Consider the following 21934-nt stretch of genomic DNA (forward strand, 5'->3'; position numbering starts at 1 on the left):
TAAAGATGCCTGATTAATAGTGTAAGCACAGGAGCTGCCATTTTGTCGATATTACTGCCAAAGGCTAGCACCATACCAAGTGCTTGATAAAGTTTTGCATAGTTATCCTTGCAATAACTTCGTAAGATAATAATATTGCTATGATTTCCTGTGTGTCAAGCACTACTCTCGGTGAGGTATATACATGTATGTATACACACTCGTGATAGATGCTTATATGCCCATTTTACAGTTGAGAGAACTCAGGCTAAGAAGAGACTTGCAGTGACCTAGGATCTGAATCCTGAGCTGGCTTTCACTAGCCCAGCCTGCCTCATATATAAATGTTCCTGGTCCCCTACAGCTACAAAGCACAACTGCAGTTCCTTGGCCTCTCTAATTTCTTTCCTGTTGTCTGCGCCTGTCAGCTTCAAAGGCCAAGGTACAGTGGATTTGGATTGCTGGCGCCAGGCTAAATATTCCCGTGTCCAAGGAGCAGGCCAAGGAAGCCCAGTGCAATGTGCAGAACAGGGTACTCAGACTCCTGAGGGCCTCAGGACACCCTGATGGGGAGTAGGTTTGGATGGCATTGAGACTACAGTGCAGATTCTCAGGCCCTGGCCCAGAGTCTCTGACAGGCTTGAATGGGACCCTAGAATCTGTATTTTCCTGGGAGTACCCTATGGAATCCTCTGGCTGCAAAGAGAAAACAGCGACTGAGGAATGAATCTAGAAGCAGCCTTCAGAAGAGGACAGAGCAGGGGAGGAGGCACCTCACAGGACGCACTCAGTACAGGCTGGGCCAGAGGGGGAAGATGTCAGGGTCTCCCCAGATATATGAGAGAGGCTCTTGGCCATCAGAGAGTCCTCTGTGTTACCCACGATTCTAGGCTGAACACTTTGAGTGGGACTCAGCCTCCTGGAATGCAGGTTTTAAGATGGATGAAAGGACCACAGCTGGTGACGTCACCTTTCAGGCTGCTCCCTCCTGGCCACATTGGGGTCACAGGGGCCCATGACGGTTCGCCAGCTAGTGACCACGTCTTCGAAGCCCTCAGTCCTGGTAAGGATCAGGAGGTGGCTTGGTCCACTGCACATGTGATGTACCAGCTTCTCAAATGCCTCCTAGGCACAGGGAGGGAAAACAGTGACCCAGGGCAGGAGCTGCTAGGGCCTGCAGAGGATCAGCAAGCCCATCTCACCCACAGGATGAGAGGGAGTTAGTGGGCAGCCTTGCTACCAGCCAGCATGCCCGTGGCCACTCAGCCACTGCACTCTGTCTCTGCCTGGCCACCTCTGCCTGCTGTGGAGGGTGTCAGGCATGGGTGGTAGTGATGACCAGCCACACTCAGAGCACTCAGAATGACAAGAGCTTTAAGTTGACTCATTTGGGAATAAACATGAGATGATTATATAAGTTAGGCAGAGACATTTAAAAGACCATATCTATGGAAATCATATGATGCTGGATAACCAAGGGGTGAAATATAGTTGGTACTTTTTTTTTTTTCATGCAATGCCTCACAACCCTTCCTCCTCAAGTAACAGTACTCTGGTTTTCCTTCGGGGAACAGCCCTTATCCATTTCATTTGGTCCAAATTTGACTGACAACCATGATGCCTATTCCCCAACACACACACACACACACACACACACACACACACACACACCCGACATGAGAGGAAGGGCTATGGCCCAAGCTAAGCCAAGAAGACTCCCAAGCAGGTGGGTCATCAGCAGAAGCAAATGGAAGGTGGTTAGATCTGAGTTATCCAATGGCAGTGTCTAAAGTGATATGCTCGAGGCTTTGCTTCTGAGATCCTTCGCTTCCTTTTGTCTCCAAGCCCTTCTCATTAAACTCTCCCTTCAACTATGGGTTATCCTTCTAATAAATTCCTTAATTCATTTCTTAGAGTCAAAACCTTTTCTTTGCAACCAAAAAACTTTACCTGATACAGCCTATTGTCATTCTGAGAACAAATTCATGACCCACTTGCTGTTCCTATTTTGGCTCTTCATAATTTCTTCTGTCACAAACTAATATCAATCTACAAGCATAATGTTGGAGGAAGAGAAACGACAGTGTGTTGAACTTGTGGAAGTAGATGAGCTGACCTCTCCAGCTCTGTGTTGGTAGAAAAGTCGCATTTCTGCCTCTGTCATGGTTCTGTCTTCATTTGTTAGAATTTCAAACCCAGCTTCCTGAATCTGTAGAATATATATATAAATATTCTGAAAGGGTAAATCAAGCCCAAATTCACATTGATTAATTAATTTAGTTGCAAGGTAAAAAAATAAAGACAGGCAACATTAAAGGCTGTGGAGACACCGATCCCCACATTATCTGTCCCAATCAGATTTAACATTTTCATTTGCTTGAATGGAGTTTGAGCTACAATCTCTTAGAAGTCGTCTTTCTGCACTAAGATATCACTGCCCGGTGCCCCATCCCTGTTTCTCCACAAGAGAGGACACAAGGACAGTGGTGCACGTAAGTGTTGTCTCTCTTACCTTCATGATAATCTCATCGGTCTTTCCGTGGGCCACTGCATCTGGTTTAATGATGGCCAAGGTACAGGTCCTGTCTGATGAAACTAAGCCAAAAATGGTGCTGTCAGATGCTGATGTTTGAGGCTCTCGGGAGTCCATCCACAAAAAAACAATGCTACACAAGGCTCCATTGCACCAAGTGCTAGGCACAGGCTTGGGCTCTCAGGGTTCCCTCCCCTGGCCTTAGTCTTGACCCTGCAAACCTGGACTCTGGTGGATGCACCAGTCTGACTCCAGACCTCAACCTCCATCTTGCTGCAAGGAACAGAGACTCAGAGACTGGCTCAATGAACCTGGGCAGGTGGCGGAGGAGGAACATGGGGGAAGGGATTGCTAAAAGACTGCTTGGGACCAGAAATCCAGAAACAACTGAATTGAGTTGGCCTGGGGAGTGGCAAGAAGAGGTATAGGAGAAAGTGAGAGGGGGCCTGGAGCATGGGCAACACAGACCTGGCTGCCCTCATCCCTTCCTGTCACCCTCTCATGATTCCCACCCAGCCTCTACCTGCTGTCTGCCACATGCTCTCCTTTCACTCTACTGGCTCCTGTGGCTCTGCTGCTTTTTCCCTTTCCTGCTATGTAGCTAAAAATGGCTCCTCCAGGCCCTGAGTCTGTGTGATGTTCCGTGACTTCTCAGCTCCAGCACATACTACCAGATTGCAGTTTCAGTAGTCTCTGTCTCCATTCAAGTTCTCCTGAGATAGGCCAGATTGCCCCACTCATTAGTCTGAGCCAAGGTACCAGCCCTAGCTCACTGGCCAGTCTGCTGATTGACTGCCCTTGAATGAGCATCCACCAATCCAATTAGCTATGACAATGAAGGAGGTGCCACAAGATCAGAGTCCACTGCTGAGGCCCACAGGAGCTATAAGGAGGTCTGTGTCTAGTCCATGAGCCCACCTCCATTGTCCTCCTGCTTATATAAACTTGTCTTTGGTGAGTTATCTACACTCGACAGAATCATCATTCTCTATCACCTATTTTGTTTCTCAGCTTTTACATTGGTTGTGTTGAAATGAAACAAGACAATATCTACATTTAAAGAGGGCTTTCTACTCTGAAAAATCTCAAAAACATGTATTGCAAAAAGTATAAATCATTTCAAGCAACAAATCTATTATTTCTTTCTGAGATTACTATTTCTAATATATCATGAATATTTAGATTTTAAGATACTTTTACAATAAATTCCATTATAAATTGATTAATGAGATCACCTAAAAGTAGAGGAAGAAGAGAAGAGACCAAAGCAGGGGCCTGGGGTGTTCCAGGTTAAAAGGACAGCACAAGAAAAGAAGCCAATGAAGGAGAAACTGAGGAGAGGCCAGAGACATAGAAGGAAAACAAGAAAAGTCGTCACATCTTAGAAACCGAAAGAGAAGGTTTTGAGAAGGAAGACACTGTGAACATCATCTCATTCTGCAGAAAAATCCCATAAGATATGCACTGGAAACTACCTGTTGGTGCCACCAATGAGCACCATTTCAGGGAGTAGTGAGCGCAGAGGCCAGATTGCAATAGGTCGGGGCACAAATGGAAAGTGAAGGTGGCCTAGAGTGTGGACAAAGGAAGCTTGGCTGTGAATAAGAGGAAGACTAAGGGCAAGGGCAGTATCTTAGGTGGTTTTCTAGGTGGGAGAGACTTGATTTGGGAGGAAATCATGGAGGAGGGAAGAAAGAGGAGATAATACAACAGGGGAGTAACAGATGTCTCCTGCAGAATCACAGTCACTGATTTTCTCTTCACCCTTGAAGTTTTCTTGCTGTCCTAAACTGTGCCTTCTCCCTTGTTAGAATCCAACTCAAACAATTCTTATTCTCCACACATGTAAAAACAGCCTTTCTATTTCAAGCAATAATTTAAAAAATCTTCCTCCTCTTATCAACACAGTTCCTGAGCCTAATTCTGGTTTTCCCTTGTGTCTCGGTTACCACCAAGAGACACCATCCCAGCAACAGCCTTCCTAACTCTTAGCTTTTCTTCATTCTGTCAGGCCACGTTTTCTCATATGAAAGGTTCAGGAAGTACTGTGATACCCAGGAGTGTAAAGTCTGCAAGTTAATATTTGGGGAAGACAGGAAAGAGGTTGTAGGGCTCTGGGAAGGAAAGGTTTTCTAATGTTTAAGAAAGAGGTGAAAAAAGAGGCTTGAGCTTTTTTAAAAAGTTCAAATAAGGACTAAGGAAATACCAGCATCATTGCTTTCAATTATTGGTGTTGCTTCCCTCCATTTTATTACATGCAGCTTTTTTTGATGCCTGGTAAGTGCCATGAAAGTCACAACTGTTATATTTGAACATAAAGCGCTGTGTAATGGGCCCAAAATGCTGTTAAAGATCAGAAGAGAGATTTGACACAGTATGTTTGAAGTCCAGTGACTGGAGACAAAATATTTTATGGTTAAGCTTCCCAGAATCATTCCAATTTATCTAGCAACAGGCTTCTCAATAGAAACTATATAGGCCAGGAGGCAGTGGAATGACATTTCCAAAATACTGAAAGAAGAAAAAAAAAAAGGTCATCCAAGAATACCATACCCAGCAAAGCTATCCCTCAAATATGAAGGCGGGCCAGGCATGGTGGCCCAGCACTTTGGGAGGCTGAGGTGGGCAGATCACCTGATGTCAGGGGTTCAAGACCAGCCTGACCAACAGGGCAAAACCCTGTCTCTACTAAAAATACAAAAAAAAAAAAAAAAAAAAAAAAAAAAAAAAAAGCCAGGTGTGGCTAAAAGTGGCTCCTCCAGGCCCTGAGTCTGCGTGATGTTCCATGACTTCTCAGCTCCAGCACATACTACCAGATTGCAGTTTCAATAGTCTCTGTCTCCATTCAAGTTCTCCTGAGAGAAGCCAGATTGCCCCACTCATTAGTTTGAGCCAAGGTACCAGCCCTGTCTCTACTAAAAAAAAAAAAAAAAAAAAAAAAAAAAAAAAAGCACGTCTGTAAACCCAGCTACTGGGGAGGCTGAGGCAGCAGGAGAATCACTTGAACCCAGGAGGCAGAGGTTGCAGTGAGCCAACATCATGCCACTGCACTCCAGCCTGGGTGACAGAGTGAAACTCCATCTCAAAAAAAAAAAAAAAGAAAAAAAGAAAAGAAAAAAGAAAAGAAAAAAAGAAGAAGAAGGAATGCCTAAGGAAATCTTTAATCTGAAAGAAAAAAATACTAATATGCAAAAAGAAGACATTTGAGGTATAAAACCCACTGTTGGCCAGGCACAGTGGCTCACGCCTATAATCCCAGCATTTTGGGAGGCCAAGGCAGGTGGATCACTCTAGGCTAGGAGTTCAAGACCAACCTGGCCAACATAGTGAAACCCCATCTCTACTAAAAATACAAAAATTACTAGCTGGGCATGGTGGCACATGCCTGTAATCCCAGCTACCCAGGAGGCTGAGGCATGAGAATCACCTGAGCCCAGGAGGCAGAGGTTGTAGTGAGCTGAAATCGCACCATTGCACTCCAGCCTGGGTGACAGAGTCAGAGTGAGCCAAGATCATGCCACTGCACTCCAGCTTGGGTGTCAGAGCTAGACTGTCTCAAAAAAAAAAAAAAAAAAAAGCCAGGTGCCGTGACTCATGCCTGTAATCCCAGCACTTTGGGAGGCTGAGGCAGGTGGATCACCTGAGGTCAGGAGTTTAAGACCAGCCTGACCAACATGGAGAAACCCCGTCTCTACTAAAAATACAAAATTAGTCAGGCGTGGTGGTCCATGCCTGTAATCCCAGCTAACTGGGAGGCTGAGGCAGGAGAATCTCTTGAACCCGGGAGGCGGAGGTTGCAATGAGCCAAGACTGTGCTAGCTTGGGCGACAAGAGTGAAACTCCGTTTCAAAGAAAAAAAAATTAAAAACCAAGACCCAACTATATGCTGCCTACAAGAAACCCACTTTACCTATAAAGACACATAGACAGAAAGTGAAGGCATGGAAAAAGATATTCATTGCAAGTGGAAATGAAAAGAGAGCAAGATAAACTATACTTAGATCAGAGAAGGTCATTATATAATGATAAAGGGGTCAATTCATCAAGAGTAACAATTATAAATATCTACCCAACACCAGAACATCCAAGTATATAAAAAAAACATTAATAGATCTAAAGGGAAAGATAGACTGCAATACAGTAATACAATACTGCAATACATAGGGACTTCAACACCCTACTGTTAGTAATGGACAGATCATTCAGACAGAAGACAAACGTCATAGTCAAACTGCACACTAGACCAAACAGACCTAACTGATATTTACAGAAGAGTTCACCCAAGTGCTACAGAAAAGACATTATTTTCATCAGCATGTGCAATATTCTCCAGAATACAGCAAATTATAAGCCACAAAGCTAGTCACAACAAATTCAAAAAAGCAAAAATCGTATATATCTTTTCTGACCACAATAAAATAAAATTAGAAATCAATAACAAGAGGAACCTCAGAAACTACACAAACACATGAAAATTAAACAACATAATCATGAACAACAAATGCATCAGAGAAAAAATTATAAAGGACAATTTTTAATTTCTTGAAACAAATGAAAATGGAAATACACATCCAAAATCTATGGGATACAGTAAAAAGAGTAATACAGTAAAGGGGAAGGTTGTAGCAATAAATGCTTATATCAAAAAAACATAGGAAGATTTCAAATAACCTAATGATGCACCCAAATGCACTAAAAAAGCAGTAACAAACCAAACCCCCAATTAGTACTAGGAAACAAACAATAAAGATCAGAGCAGAAATAAATGAAATTGAGCCTAAAAAATACAGAAGGTCAATGGAGCAAAAAGTTGATTTTTTGATAAGATAAAATCAATGAACCTTTAGCTGGACTAAGAAAAAGAGATGACCCAAATAAATAAAATCAGAAAGAAAATGGAGACATAACAACTGGAAACTACAGAAATATAAAGAATCATTAGACACTGTTATGAACAACTACACACCAACAAATCTGAAAACCTAGAAGAAATAGATAAATTCCTGGATACATGCAATCTACCAAGATGGAACCATGAAGAAATAGAAAACCTCAACAAACCAGTAACAACAAGATCACAACTGTAATAAAAAGTCTTCTGCCAAAGAAAATCTCAGGACCTGATGGCTTCAATTCTAAATTCTACCAAAAATTTAAAGAATAACTGATACCAATTCTACTCAAACTCTTCAAAAAAATTTGAAGAGGAGGGAAAACTTCCAAACTCATTCTGTGAGGCCAGAATTGCCCTGATAGCAAAACCAGACAAGGACACAACAAAATGAGAAAACTAGGCCAATATCCTTGATGGACATAAATGCAAAAGTCCTAAACAAAATACTAACAAACCAACTTCAACAACACATCAAAAAGATAATTCACTATGTGGGATTCATCCCAGGGATGTAAAAAGGGTTCATCATATGTAAAGCAATATATGTGGTTCATCAAATCATTAACAGAACCAAGAACAAAAACTGTATAATAATTCCAATAGATGCTGAAAAACCATTCAATAAAATTTGAATTCCCTTTATGATAAAAAACCTCCAAAACACTGGGAATAGAAGGAACATACCTCAAAACAATAAAATCCATGTATAACCCACAGCAAACATCATAGTGAATGGGGAAAATTTCAAAGCCTTCCCTCAAAGATCTCGAATAAGACAAGGATGGCTGCTTTTACCACGTTAATTCAAAGACCCCACCAAAAAACTGTTAGAACTGATAAATGAAATCAGTAAAGTTGCAGGATACAAAAGCAACATACAAAAACCAGTAGCATATGTATATACCAACAGCAGACAATCTGAAAAAGAAACCAAGAAAGCAATCCCATTTACAATAGCAACAAAGAATATAAAATATGTAGAATTCGATTTAACCAAAGATGTGAAAGCTCTCTACAAGGAAAACTATGATACACTGATAAAAGAAATTGAAGAGGACACACACACACAAATGGAAAGATATTCCATGCCATGCTGATGGATTGGAAGAATTAATATTGTTAAAATGTTAATGGTGCCCAAGGCAATTTACAGATTCAGTGCAATACCTATCGAAATACCAATGACATTCTTCACAGAAATAGAAAATATAATCCTAATATGTATATGGAACCACAGAAGACCCCAAATAACCAAAACCATACTAAGCAAAAATAACAAACCTGGAGGAATCACACGACCTGACTTCAAATTATACTACAAAGCTATAGTGATCAAAACAGCAAAATACTAGCATAAAAACAGACACATAGAATAGCGAACCCAGATGTAAATCCACACATTTATAGCCAGCTCATTTTCAACAAAGGTGCCAAGAACATACAATGCTGAAAGGACATTCTCTACAATAAATGGTGGTGGTTAAACTGAATAACCATATGCAGAAGAATGAAACTACACCCCTATTTCTCACCATATACAAACACAAAATCAAAATAGATTAAAGGCACAATTCTAAGACCTGATACTATGAAACTGTCAGAAGAACATTGGAGAAATGTTCCAGGATATTGGTCTGAGCAAAGGCTTTTTGTGTAAGACCTCAAAAGCATAGGCAACAAAAGCAAAAATAGATAAATGAGATCACATCAAGCAAAGAAGCTTCTGCAAAGCAAAGGAAACAATCAACAAAGTGAAGAGACAACCCACAGAGTGGGAGAAAATATTTGCAAACTATCCCTCCGACAAGGGATTAATAACCAGAATATATAAGGAGCTCAAACAACTCAAAAGCAAAAAGAAAGATAATCTGATTTTTAAATAGGCAAAAGATCTGAGTAGACATTTCTCCAAAAAAAGACATAAAAATGGCCAATGGGTATATGAAAAAGGTGCTCAATATCAGTAATCACCGGGGAAATGCAAATCATAAAATCACAGTAAGATTTCATCTCACCCCAGTTAGAATGGGGACTATAAAAAAAAAAAAAAAAAGGAGGCTGGGTGCAGTGGCTCACGTCAGTAATCCCAGCACTTTGGGAGGCCAAGGCAGGTGGATCACCTGATGTCAGGAGTTCGAAACCAGCCTGGCCAATGTGCTGAAACCCAGTCTCTACTAAAAATACAAAAATTAGCCAGGCGTAGTGGCGGGTGCCTGTAATCCTAGCTACTCAGGGAGGCTGAGGCACCAGAATCGCTTGAACCTGGGAGGCAGAGGTTGTAGTGAGCCAAGATCGTGCCACTGCACTCCAGCCTGGGCGACAGAGGGAGACTCCATCTCAAAAAAACCAGAACACTAAAAAGAGAATAATGAGACGAGGATGTAGAGAAGGGGGAATGTTCATATACTGCTGGTATGAATGTAAATTAGCACAGCCACTATGGAAAACAGTATGGAGGTTCCTGAAAAAACAAAAATAGAACTACCAGATGATCCAACAATCCCACTACTATGTATATATGCAAAAGAGAGGAAATCAATATATTGAAGAGGTATCTGCACTCCCATGTTAATTGCAGCAATATTCACAATAGCCAAAATATGCAATCGACTTAAGTGCCCATCAATGGATGAATAAAGAAAATGTGGTGTATATACACAAGGGAATATTATTCATTAATTAAAATGATTAAAATCCTGTCATTTGTGGCAACATGGATAGAACTGGAGATCATTATGTTAAGTGAAATAAGCCCCCAAGCAAAGAACAACAAATAGCACATGTTCTTACTCATATGTGGGAACTTAAAAAAATGGATCTCGTGAAGGTAGAGAGTAGATTGGTGATTACCAGAGGCCAGGAAGTGGAGAGAGAGGGATGAAGAGAGGTTGATTAATAGGTACAATCTACAGATAGAAGAAATCAGACCTGGTATTCAAGAGATCAGTAGGGTGACTATAGTTAACATTAATCTATTGTACATGTCAAAATAGCTAGAAGAAAATAATTTGGATATCCATAGCATAAAGAAAAGATAGATATTTAAGGTGATGGATATCCCAATTACCCTGATTTAATTATATGTATGTATCAAATTATCTCATGTACTCTGAAAATATGCACATCTATTATATATCAATTTTTATAAGAAAATTATGAACCATTAAAAAATCTTCTCAGAGTTCAGATTGCTCAATAAACTGAATACTCATCTATTTTAAACACACATCAAATCTGAGTCTGCTTTGCCTTTTTCCCTTGCTTATTGGTTCTGCACTCACCCATGTCCTCATCTTCACCATTGTTCTTTCCATGGGAAACACATTCGTCTTCATCAGAAAGAGCCTCATCTTTAATCTAGTATAAATTGGTCATTAAAAGAAAGTAGTTAGCTAATTAACATTACCACTAACACCTTCAAAAACCTGTAGAGACTGAAAAAAGCAAAGCTCCAAAACACAGAGAAAACAAATGTCAAAGTTATCAGTCTTGGAAACTTTACAAGACCCTTTTTGGTGGCTGGGTGCTGGTGTGGGGCTGACAGAATTAGAATACAAGAAAAGCCAAGCTTATCTTAAGTTTTAGAGTCTACCTCTTTTCATACGCATTAAGTAGAGATAGTTGATAAGAAGACAAAGAATTGAAATGTAAGTAAATATTAAGAGATTGACTATGCAGTACAGAGAAGCAGTAAAGAGAGATAATATTCCCTTGGAGAAGGCACATGAAAATATTAGCATTTGCAGTTTTCTTTCGGGAGGGAAAATGGCCAGGTTTCTGGGAAAAATATGATTTGATTCTAATCCATTCCATAAAAATGGAGTTTTGCTATTTGGAATTTAATAAGAAAACTTGAACAATGAACATGGAATGGTGTGGAGTCACATTTGCCAGATGCTCAAAGCACCAGGAAATACCTCTTGATTTTCAAAGGCAGCCAATTATTTGAAGAACTGGCAGTTGATGTTATCATGGAAATAATTTATCAAAATCACAAGCTATGCTGATTCTATTTCTCATGTTAATGACAGACCTTAATTTCTAAGTTAAAGAAATGAGCCCTCTGAGTTCACAAGTAAAACCTTCAGGAATATGAGCCAGTGGGTCACTAGGAGAGATTTCACCTCAAGGCTGAGAGGAGCCCAGGATAGCTGACTTCTCCTACGCATCACTCCATTCTGTAACTTGATTTTCATTTCTGAATTCATTGTTAAGAGTTGAAGTGGGAGATGAAAGGGAAATTGATAAAATAAAGTGCTCTGGATGAAAGAGATGGCTTTTATAAGAAGGTTTCAAAATGCACACATATCGCCAGGGCACAGTGCTTGAGGAACAGACCCAGGTGAAACTTTTATGAAGCTGTCCACCAACGGCTCCAGGACAGTCGGGTAAGGGGGATGGGGACTGCTGATCTCGCCTACTAGTGCACTTGTGAGTTAGCTGCTTGTAGAAGTGACCTCCAGTTACCACTTTCCGTTCTCTGCCTTCAGCCAGCACTTTCTTTTCGGCCTCCAGCTGGTCTAGGATGGTTTTCTGCAGCAGTGGGGCATTTGCTCCTCTAACCACAGCCACCAGTTCTCCTCCCTAGAATATGTTACAAACAGCATGAAATACTCTTGGCAAATATTAATCTCTTTCAAGAGATGGCGAGAGTGTCTAGGAGTGTGTGTGCCCAAGATCAAGGTCCCTCAACCCCAGGCTCATAGCAGCGTGCTCACTTCTGCTGCCCTCCCTTGGCAGGATGCTCTCAGGTCTGCTTCTAGGATTTTTGTTTGTTTGTTTGAGATGGAGTCTCGCTCTGTCGCCCAGGCTGGGGTGCAGTGGCGCGATCTTGACTCACTGCAAGCTCCGCCTCCCAGGTTCACGCCATTCTCCTGCCTCAGCTTCCCAAATAGCTGGGACTACAGGTGCCCGCCACCATGCCCAGCTAATTTGTTTGTATTTTTAGTAGAGACGGGGTTTCACCGTATTAGCCAGGATGGTCTTGATCTCCTGACCTCATGATGCGTCCATCTCGGCCTCCCAAAGTGCTGGGATTACAGGCGTGAGCCACCACGCCCAGCCAGTCTGCTCCTAGTTTTAAATGATTTCCCTTTTTCTGATCTCTACCTTCTAGGCCATGCCACTCCTTTCAAAGCTTCCTTCAGGGTAACCAGCAGTTCATTAAGGGAGGAACAGTACATAGTAAGTTATGAGTGACTAAGTGTGGCTTACACATGAGTTACTCATTCAACAAATATTATTGAGCACTTACTATACCAAGCACCAAGGCAGAGGCAAAGAATATAAACATTAAACATGAAAAAACATAGCTGCAGCCTTCATGAATGGGGACTAGAATGGGGAGAGGGATGACTGGACATGCCGAAGAAACAATTACAATACTATAAAATAATTGCTGTAAGTAATACGGAAATTTATAAGGTGCTTGGAACTTGGGGCAAGAATTGCCAGCATCATCTGAGATGGTCAGGGAAGGCTTCACAGTCGAGGTGGTATTTGGGATGAACCTCAGTTTCTGCTTTAACTCTTTCAAAAGTCTGTTTGTTTGTTTGTTTGTTTGATGGAATTTCGCTCTTGTTGCCCAGACTGGAGTTCAATGGCATGATCTCGGCTGACTGCAACCTCTGCCTCCTGGGTTCAAGTGATTCTCCTGCCTCAGCCTCCTAAGTAGCTGGGATTACAGGCACCTGCCACCAGGCCTGGCTAATTTTTATATTTTTAGCAGAGATGGTGTTTCACTATGTTGGCCAGGCTGATCTCAAACTCCTGACCTCAGGTGATCTGCCTGCCTCGGCCTCCCAAAGTGCTGGGATTACAGGTGTGAGCCACCGCGCCGGGCCAAAAGTCTCTACATTTGTACTCACAAAGAAATGAATCTGGAGAGGGAGAAGTTCACATAGAGTGAGTCCTCCTTCCATTTCCATCCCATCCCTTAGTGGACCACCATAGGGTTGAAGATTGTGGCCCATGTTCCCATACAGCCAAGTAAGATTTATGCTTTAATTGCTATGGGCTCAGGCAATTAAGCCATTGTGGTCCCATTTCTACAGCTGAGCTCTGATGTCAAGTGTGTTTGGGGCATGCTCATCTCCGAGCTCCTCCCTGCTTCTCCCTCTTTTCCTCCCAATCATGTTATCTCATGTAAGTTCAGTCTCCCTACTAAAATCCAAAGCTCAAATAATGTTTTATCGTAAGTTTCCAATTTGTAATACTTGCAGTGCTGAGGCCAGGAGGCTGAAGTTTTCAAAATTGAACAACCCTAGCCTGGTGTTCGGAGACCTGGTTGAGTAGATCCTGGTATTCCTGACTCTACAATGAGGGGGCTGGTCTGAGTGAGGAGGAATATCGATCCATTGCCATCAGAGCCTGGCAGGTGGCCTAAACCTGGGAAGCCAAGTGTGAAACAGTGGGCCCTTAGGGGCATGGGGCTGGACCATGGATGTCACACCCAAGGACATCCAAATTATATTTTCAAAACACTGGGCCACTTGACTTTCCTCAATAGTCCGTCTCATTTCTAACTTTCTGTAAACATATCTTCACATTTTATGATTACATAAGGGTGAATGAAGAGCTTGTCTGCCCCATAAAGGAGTATCTATTTTTACTAAAAAGTCCCCTTTATGGAGCAAAGGATAGAAATCTTGAAACCCTGTGCTCTGAGAGTGAAGCCTCCAGTCTAGAGTATTCATGAGCCAAAAAGGAGCATGTACATTTGAGTGACTGGTACTCTCTTTCCGTGTACAGCAAGTCAGGAAGGCGGCCCCAGCACCGTGGCCACCAGGGTGCTGTGTCATCCACCTCCTTGGGCGCAGGGCCCTCAGGCCACCATCCTAGTCAACAGCTTGTATCACCACTTCGACTTGGGGTTGGGGGTGTCTGTATGTAGCCAACATCATAAAAAAAGACTGGGAGGCATCAGAGAAAACAGCATCACTTGTTTGAATCTGTGAGGCCTCTTGGTGGTTCCCATTAATTCTCCCAAAGATAATTAATGTCAGTGAGATGCTTCTATTTTGAACTCTAATGATGTGCAATTGTCAAATAGTTCTGGTTCTGAAAATGTACTTACTGCATAAAACAGAAAGGTTGGCTCGCACTTCCCTCGGTACTTTTCGAGGACATCAAGACGATCTGCCTCTGCCTAAAGAAAACCACTATCAGCAGCTACCCTGGGTGCAGGGGGTGCAGGGCCCGACTGATCGGTGGGAAACCACACAGGGAACTGAACACCCCCAGGACTGACTTCCCCAGGTGGAGCCCCGATTTGCTCTCATGCTGTTTCTGCTAATCAGAGCTGTCCTATAAAATTGCAGACATGTACTCTCTTGAAGAATCAAATGAGGAGGAAGCAAGAGGATCTCCTGCCCCACCCAGCTACTGTACCAGTCCAAGGGAGCGCTACTGGCTAATGTCCTTCTGCAGCCATGACTGACAACCGAGGTGAAGGTCCTCAGGCACCGACTTCATTGTCTGAGAAACCTGCTACACATGGGCATAAGAGATCCCCCACGCAAGCCCTTCTACAGCACACTCCCTATGGAAGCACCAAGACTGACTGCCAAAGGAAGAATTGCAAAGTCCCTGAAGTCCAACTTCTTGAGTGATTAGTGTAAGTTATATTTTCTCTTGTCTTCACTGCCTATGAACCTCAAACCCATGCAGCATATCAACAGTGTCTCTTGAATACTTCTCTAGAATTTATTCCCATTTCCATACATTCATCCAAATAAATATTTGCTGTAAGTTCCCCTTTATGGAGCAGAGGATGGAAATCCGAAAGTGACATATCAGTCAACAGTGTTCACGAGCCAAGAAGGAGATGCGGCTGGGGTGGTGGCTCACACCTGTACTCCCAATACTTTGGGATGCTGTGGTGGGAGGATTGCTTGAGCTCGGGAGTTCTAGACCAGCCTGGGTGATATAGTGAGACCTTGCCTCTACAAAAAGTTAAAAAATTAGTGAAGCATGGTGGCATGTGCCTATATAGTCCCAACTAGTTGGGAAGCTGAGGTGGGAGGATCATTTGAGGCTGGGAGGCAAAGGCTGCAGTGGGCCGTGATCCCACCACTGCACTCCAGCCTGGGTGACAGAAGAAAGAAAAAAGAAGAGGGAGAATATGCATTTGAGTGATATATATTTCTTCTCTTCATACAGCACCAAGAACTGCTCAAGCCAAGAGTGATATAGGGAGGTGGGGTGGGGAATAGGAACCTTCATAGCTAGAGAAATTAGAAAGTATCATGACAGTATCAACAAAAAGTCCACACTGATTCCTTTTTAATGATCTGGGAAAGGCCACTCTCACACTTCTCCTTCCTGACTCTTTTAAATTTTTAAATTCTTTTTACAATGTTGTATGACTGTTGGATGAGAGAGAATCTTACTAATGCGAAGTGCAGAAGGTCCAGGCCGACCTCGATCCTCATCTTCTGGAAGAGGCTCACCACAGGTTTGCAGGGGCCACACCAGCCTTGATAGACATCAACAACTGTGTGCAACCAAGAAGCAGGAACATTCAGTAGACACCAGCGCCCACCACACCAGGCACAATTTATACCTGTGCATTCTAACCCCCCTCAAATGGACATTCATTTGCAGGGATATCTAATGGTTGAAGGGATTTACTGTCTCATGAGATTATAAGCAAGTATGGAAACACAGCTAGCCCTCATTCTTATGAACTTGGTATACTGAATTCTAAATACAGTATAAGTGTAGCAGAAAATAATTTTCTTAACATGGCTCCTTTATCTTAAGGGTTCTTCAGGCTACATTCAGGGTTAGGCCTAACACAGGGTGGCCCTCAATGATATTGGAATTAGACTGAAACTGTCTATTCTAAAAAAGGAGAGGTCACTCACTGTAGGTGACCCAGCAGCACACAATTGACTTTTATGTAATCCTTGGATAATAAACACAGGTTTGACCTTTTCTTTTGATGAATTAAAAGCCACTTTCTTTGGGTGGAGCAGAGTTTTATTTACTTTAGAAAAATCAACATTTTTCTCCCAGAAAGTGAGCCTGATAGAGAGCTAGAGAGAAACTTGGATACCTTTTTCTTCTTTAGTCCCAATCTATAGTACACGTCAGGGCTGGATGTAGGGGAACCCTCTCATCTGAGTGTTGTGAACCACACGATCTACAGGAAGCTAAGCAAACCAAGCCAACTCCCGTGTACTGGATTTGTGCAGGACCTGCCCCACACGACCATGAAGCGGCAGCAAGGGCTAGATGGTGACATACCAGTGGCCATATTTTAGAGGAGGGATATCTGCCAAAAGGCTTCAACACTCCCAGAGTTCATGCCTGTTCCACACAGGTGAGCATTTCGGTTCAACCGCTAGAGTAGCATAGTCACAGGGAGATCGTGTCAAAATTGCTAATAATTGATTAACTCTGTCAATTTTAATAGCATGCAATTTGTGATTTTACTTATCACAGATTCACATTTCAAAATTTTCCCATCAAATGAGAACTATTAATATAATACAATATAAATTGTCATGATTAAAGTTAGTATAGAGACTGGTGGCACTGTACTAACACTGTTGTGTACTAACCAGGGAAGGAAGGCTTCCCATGAAGAGGTGACTTGCACTGGGCATTGTAGAGAGCCCAGGCTTGGACGGGCAGAGAGGGAGACTGTGGTGCAAAGGATGGGCAGCCAGGCATAGGTGGCAGACTCAGGGACCCCTGGGCAGCCTGCTGGACCAGACCTGCCTGAGGTGGTGTGGTAGGAAGTGGTGGCAGGGCTCACTGGAGGAATCTGGAATGTGGGGCTTGAGGAGCTCTATCCTGAATCACTAGGCAACGAGGATTCACAGTAAGTATTAGAGAGAAGAGGGAGCTAATATCTTGGACTTGCCTGCATCCAGAATTGTAAGAAATAAATTTCTGTTCTTTATATACTACATATCTGTAGTGTCCTGTTACAGTAGCATAAACAGACTAAGCTATTCTGCTTTAGCTGCAAGAGGGCAGGTGCACTTTGCTTTTCTCTAAAAAGCCCAGTGAGATGGATATCATTATTGCACTATCGAGATGAGGAAACTGAAGTTCAAAGAGGTGAAGTCATGGACCTAAGGTAAGAAAGCAAATTCTCAAGCAGTATAGCTTAGTCCATTTATGCTGCTGTAATGGGACACTACAGACTGGGGCAGTTTATAATGAACAGAAACTTATTTCTTATAGTTCTGGAGGCTGGCAAGTCCAAGATCAAGGTGCCAGCAGGTTTGGTTGTCAGATAAGGGCTGCATCCCTCTGGAGGAGAATTATACTGTGTCCTCACATGACGGAAGTCAAGGGCAAGAGGAATAAACTCCTTCCATCAAGCCCTTTTATAAGGGCACTTAATGCCACTCATGAAGGGCACTACTCCCCTTTTAAAGGCCCCACCTCTTAAAACCATTACTTTTGACATTCAGTTTCAACACTGAATTTTGAAGGGGGACACATTTAAACCACAGTACAGCAGAATCAAGTTTTATTTTATTTTATTTTATTTTATTTTATTTTATTTTATTTTTGAGATGGAGTCTGGCCCTGTTGCCCAGGCTGGAGTGCAGTGGCCGGATCTCAGCTCACTGCAAGCTCCGCCTCCTGGGTTTACGCCATTCTCCTGACTCAGCCTCCTGAGTAGCTGGGACTACATTAGCTGGGACTACAGGCGCCCGCCACCTCGCCCACCTAGTTTTTTGTATTTTTTAGTAGAGACGGAGTTTCACCGTGTTAGCCAGGATGGTCTCGATCTCCTGACCTCGTGATCCTCCCGTCTCGGCCTCCCAAAGTGCTGGGATTACAGGCTTGAGCCACCGCGCCCGGCCAGAATCAAGTTTTAAATCCTGTGTTGCCTGATGCCATAGCCCATGCTCTTTCAACTGCTCCAGGGAAGAAGCAAGATGCATAAATTCAGCAGTGTTCATTGGTTCAGCCAAGTAGCACAATTTTGCAGAATGTGAGAACCCAAGCTGGGTATAGGAGGAATGAGGAAGCCAGACACACGGGTGGCAGAGGGGATAGAATGAAAAGAATGTAGGCAGAATGCTAGGGATGAAAATGAAGACGGTGTGGAAAGGACTTCACCTTTGAGCCTGGCAGGGAAAAAGAACTAGCGAGGGGTGGGGAGAGGTTGTTGGAGGGGAAAGGAGAACAAACTCAACTCTAAACAGGCTGGGTTTTCAGTACCAACCAGAAAATCTAAGACAAGTGATCACAAAGGCAACCAGACATCCAAGCAGGAGAGTGGGATTTGGGTTCCACAGCATCCAGGTAGAGGATAAAGTTCTGGGCTTTCCTGAAGACAAGAGTTTCACAATTGACAGATTTTAATTTATTTTTTTATTTCAGCCTACTACAGTTATGTGGGTGAGGGCCAAAAAGGGCATTTGGGTCAAGCTAGGAAAATGTCCCTGAAGACTTAGAGGGCCCTGTACACAGACCCACTGAAAAGGGCAGGTTTAAATCCCAAAGGAAAAAAGCTGGGGCTCAACTCTCTGTGCTGTATTTGTATTGACAGTGCACCTGCCATTGCTACTAGCTTCTCCCTCCCTCTTGGACGCCCTGGCTCTGTGAGGAGTGGCGGGCACAAAGGCACCTTCACAAAGTTATCGAGGAAGCGGGGATGGGGGGGAGGGGGGAGGAAGGAACAGAGAGGAAGTGTTTGATTTGACTCTGAGTGAGAGGAAGCAAAACAGAGAAGCCACATGGAAGGAATGGTAGAGACAAGAAAAAGGTGTGTCTGTGTGTGTGCGTGTGTGTGTGTGTATGTGTGTGTCTGTGCACGCATGTGTAGGTCTGAAGGGACTTTGGCATGTTGAAAGCAGGTGAAAATGAGCCAGCAGAAGGCAAGGTTTCCAAGATGCTGGTGGTTTACTTTGGAAGCAAATTTCTGCTGGCTGGAGAGAGAGAGAAAAACACATATCTATGTATTTATATGCTCCATATCTATATATTCCTCTAGACTGCCTGATGAGAAGAAGCAAAGAGGAGGTCCTGCTACCTTCAGTCAACAGAGGCCCTTGAACCATTTAGACCAGGCTTGGCAGAAGGTCAGTGCTCACTGGATGTTAGCTACTATCACATAGGGTGCTTAGCAAGGTGGCTGGCACACGATACATTCTCCAAAAATTAAGGAATGGGGGTTTTTTCACGGTTGTTAAAGAAATGGAAATAATGATTTGTTTCACCTGGAGTCATGTTCCAGTTGCCCAGACAAGACACATGGACAAATGGTTAAGCCTTGGCACCATCAAAAAGACTTTATAATCCCTCAAACAGTAGAGTGTTTGAGGGATTATACTCATACCCACACAACTGGATCAGCATTTATCTAGTACCCAGTCAGCCTCAGTCCCAGGCAAGTCTACTACAGATGTGAGATTAAAAAACCAATGCTGGCCGGGCGTGGTGGCTCACACCTTAATCCCAACACTTTGGGAGGCCGGGTGGGCAGATCATTTGAGGTCAGGAGTTTGCGATCAGCCTGGCCAAGACGGTGAAACCCCGTCTCTACTGAAAATATAAAAATTAGCTGGGTGTGATAGAATGTGCCTGTAATCCCATCTACTTGGGAGACTGAGGCAGAAGAATCACTTGAACCCCAGAGACGGAGGTTGCAGTGAGCCAAGATTGCACCACTGCACTTCAACCTGGGTGACTCAGTCTCAAAAAAAGAAAGAAAAAGCCAATGCTGTTGTGTTTAGAGTCTAGGAGAAAAGCCATGATGGTCTTTCCCTACAGGGGCCACAGCAAGTGGGGTGTGTGCTGGAGGGATTGAGACAGAGACTCACCCCAAGTGCCCTAGGAGCTCCCAGGAGGGACGTGACCACACAGAGGTTCCAGAAAGATTTCATATGAGGAAGCTAATTTTGCACTGGGTCGGGGAATAAGAAAGATTTCTACAGTTGGTGATGGGCCATGATATCCCATCTGGCTTGAATGGGCTTAAATGCTGACGTCATTTGGTGGAGGGGGTGGTAATGGGCAAGGCTAAGATCAGATACAAGCACACTGAGCAGGTATATTCACAGAAAAACTGAGCAGGCACACAGAGTAATAGAGCACAGAGATATCTGCAGTGAATGAGAACGAGAAGTAAAGAGTGGGTGACAGCAGGTGGTAGGCAGCCTCTCAGATGTCTCTAACGATCCCCACCTCCTGGTCCTCATGTACTTGTGTAACCCCCTGCCCTGGAGTGTGGGCTGGACCTAGTGACCAGCTTCTAATGAGCAGAGTATGGCAAAAGCAATGGGATATCACTCTCAAGATTAGGCTAACAAAAGGCTGTGACTTCCAACTTGTACCCTCTCTTAGAGCTCTGTCCTGGGGGAAGCAAGTTACCAGGTTGTGAGTAGCCTCATGGAGAAATCAATTGCAAGAAGTTAATGTCTCTGGCCAACAGCCAGTGAGGACTTGAATCCTTCCTACCAACAGCCTCATGAGTGAGCTTGGAAGTGGATCTTCTTAGGTCTGCCAGTAGCCACACAAAAGAGCTTGGAAGCAGATCTGCTCCTCGTTGAGCCTTGAGATCCCGTCTGACACCTTAACTACCATGGTGAGACACTCTGAGCCAGAGCTAGCCAACTAAGCTGTACCTGAACTCCTGACCCACAGAAACTGGGATAATCAATGTTTGTTGTTTTAAACCACTAAGTTTCTGGGTAAGTTGCTAAGCAGCAACAAATAACTGGTGCCAGGAGGATGGGGATGAGGAGGCCCATAGACAGTGGCCTGCTGTTTCCTAATGACTGCAGTCCCAGGTTCAAGTCCCAGTGATGCCTGGCTCGCCTTCCATCCTTTGAGTTCCAAGAGATCCCCGTATTCCCTCCAATGCATTCTCCTTTAGTGCCTGAGGTAATTAGAAGAGGTTTCCTGTTACTTTTAACACCAAACAACCCTGAGTACTGACTCCTTTCCTGAACTGAATTTACTGATGTTCAAGCCACACACACACACACACACACACACACACACACACACACACACACACACACATATCATCTGTTTTTTTATGAGGTTCAAGGTAATAGGAAAGTAATGTTCATTGCAGCCCTTTTCTTCATGGTTCATCACACCATTTAATAATTTAGAAAAGAATGGATCTAAAAAGTTATTTTACTTTGAATTACCAGTTAGTCCTTTGGAACTGAGCATTTCCTCCCAAAGCTCTTGGGTGCTGATGTTGACCTAAAGCCAAAGAGGATCAAATGCTGTATTACTGAGGGCTCAGGCAGGGAAACAATTCAATCTATTTGCTCTAGATTTCTATCTTTCTATCTCTGAAATACTTACAAGTACAGTTCAAATTATCCTCTCCCCCGTCTTCTTTTCTCTTTCCTTTTCTCACTCCTTCCCTACCCAGAAAAAAACACTATCCTAAGAATAATGTGTACTAGTCTCAGGCATTTAAAAAATAATTTTACATGTTATTTGTCCAGGAACAATATATAAGTTGTTTTTGTGCCCTTAAAATGTACATAAATGTATCAAACTGTAGGTCTCATTTTGAAATTTGTGTTTTCACT

The 21934-nt window shown here is 43.2% G+C and overlaps 2 protein-coding genes across 5 annotated transcripts in view; one reads left to right on the forward strand and one right to left on the reverse strand.

Annotated features, from left to right (window-relative positions):
* MRAS (muscle RAS oncogene homolog) overlaps positions 1-21934 on the forward strand; it is a 325869-nt gene that overhangs the window by 225869 nt on the left and 78066 nt on the right. The gene's annotated exons all lie outside the window — the stretch shown is intronic.
* NME9 (NME/NM23 family member 9) overlaps positions 1-21934 on the reverse strand; it is a 29338-nt gene that overhangs the window by 2758 nt on the left and 4646 nt on the right. For 3 of the 4 annotated variants that reach the window (XM_050779718.1, XM_050779716.1, XM_050779717.1), the window contains exons 3-10: positions 21539-21596; positions 15797-15900; positions 14482-14553; positions 11874-11990; positions 10688-10763; positions 2492-2574; positions 2096-2188; positions 950-1104 (exon numbers count right to left, since the gene is read on the reverse strand). The exons of the other annotated variant lie outside the window; for it this stretch is intronic. In XM_050779718.1, coding sequence (XP_050635675.1) covers positions 950-1104; positions 2096-2188; positions 2492-2574; positions 10688-10763; positions 11874-11990; positions 14482-14553; positions 15797-15900; positions 21539-21596 — 758 coding nt within the window. The remainder of the gene's footprint in view (positions 1-949; positions 1105-2095; positions 2189-2491; positions 2575-10687; positions 10764-11873; positions 11991-14481; positions 14554-15796; positions 15901-21538; positions 21597-21934) is intronic. 4 annotated transcript variants of the gene reach the window in all.

Source organism: Macaca thibetana, chromosome 2, assembly GCF_024542745.1.
Source record: "Macaca thibetana thibetana isolate TM-01 chromosome 2, ASM2454274v1, whole genome shotgun sequence".
In the NCBI taxonomy this organism is placed as follows: domain Eukaryota; kingdom Metazoa; phylum Chordata; class Mammalia; order Primates; family Cercopithecidae; genus Macaca; species Macaca thibetana.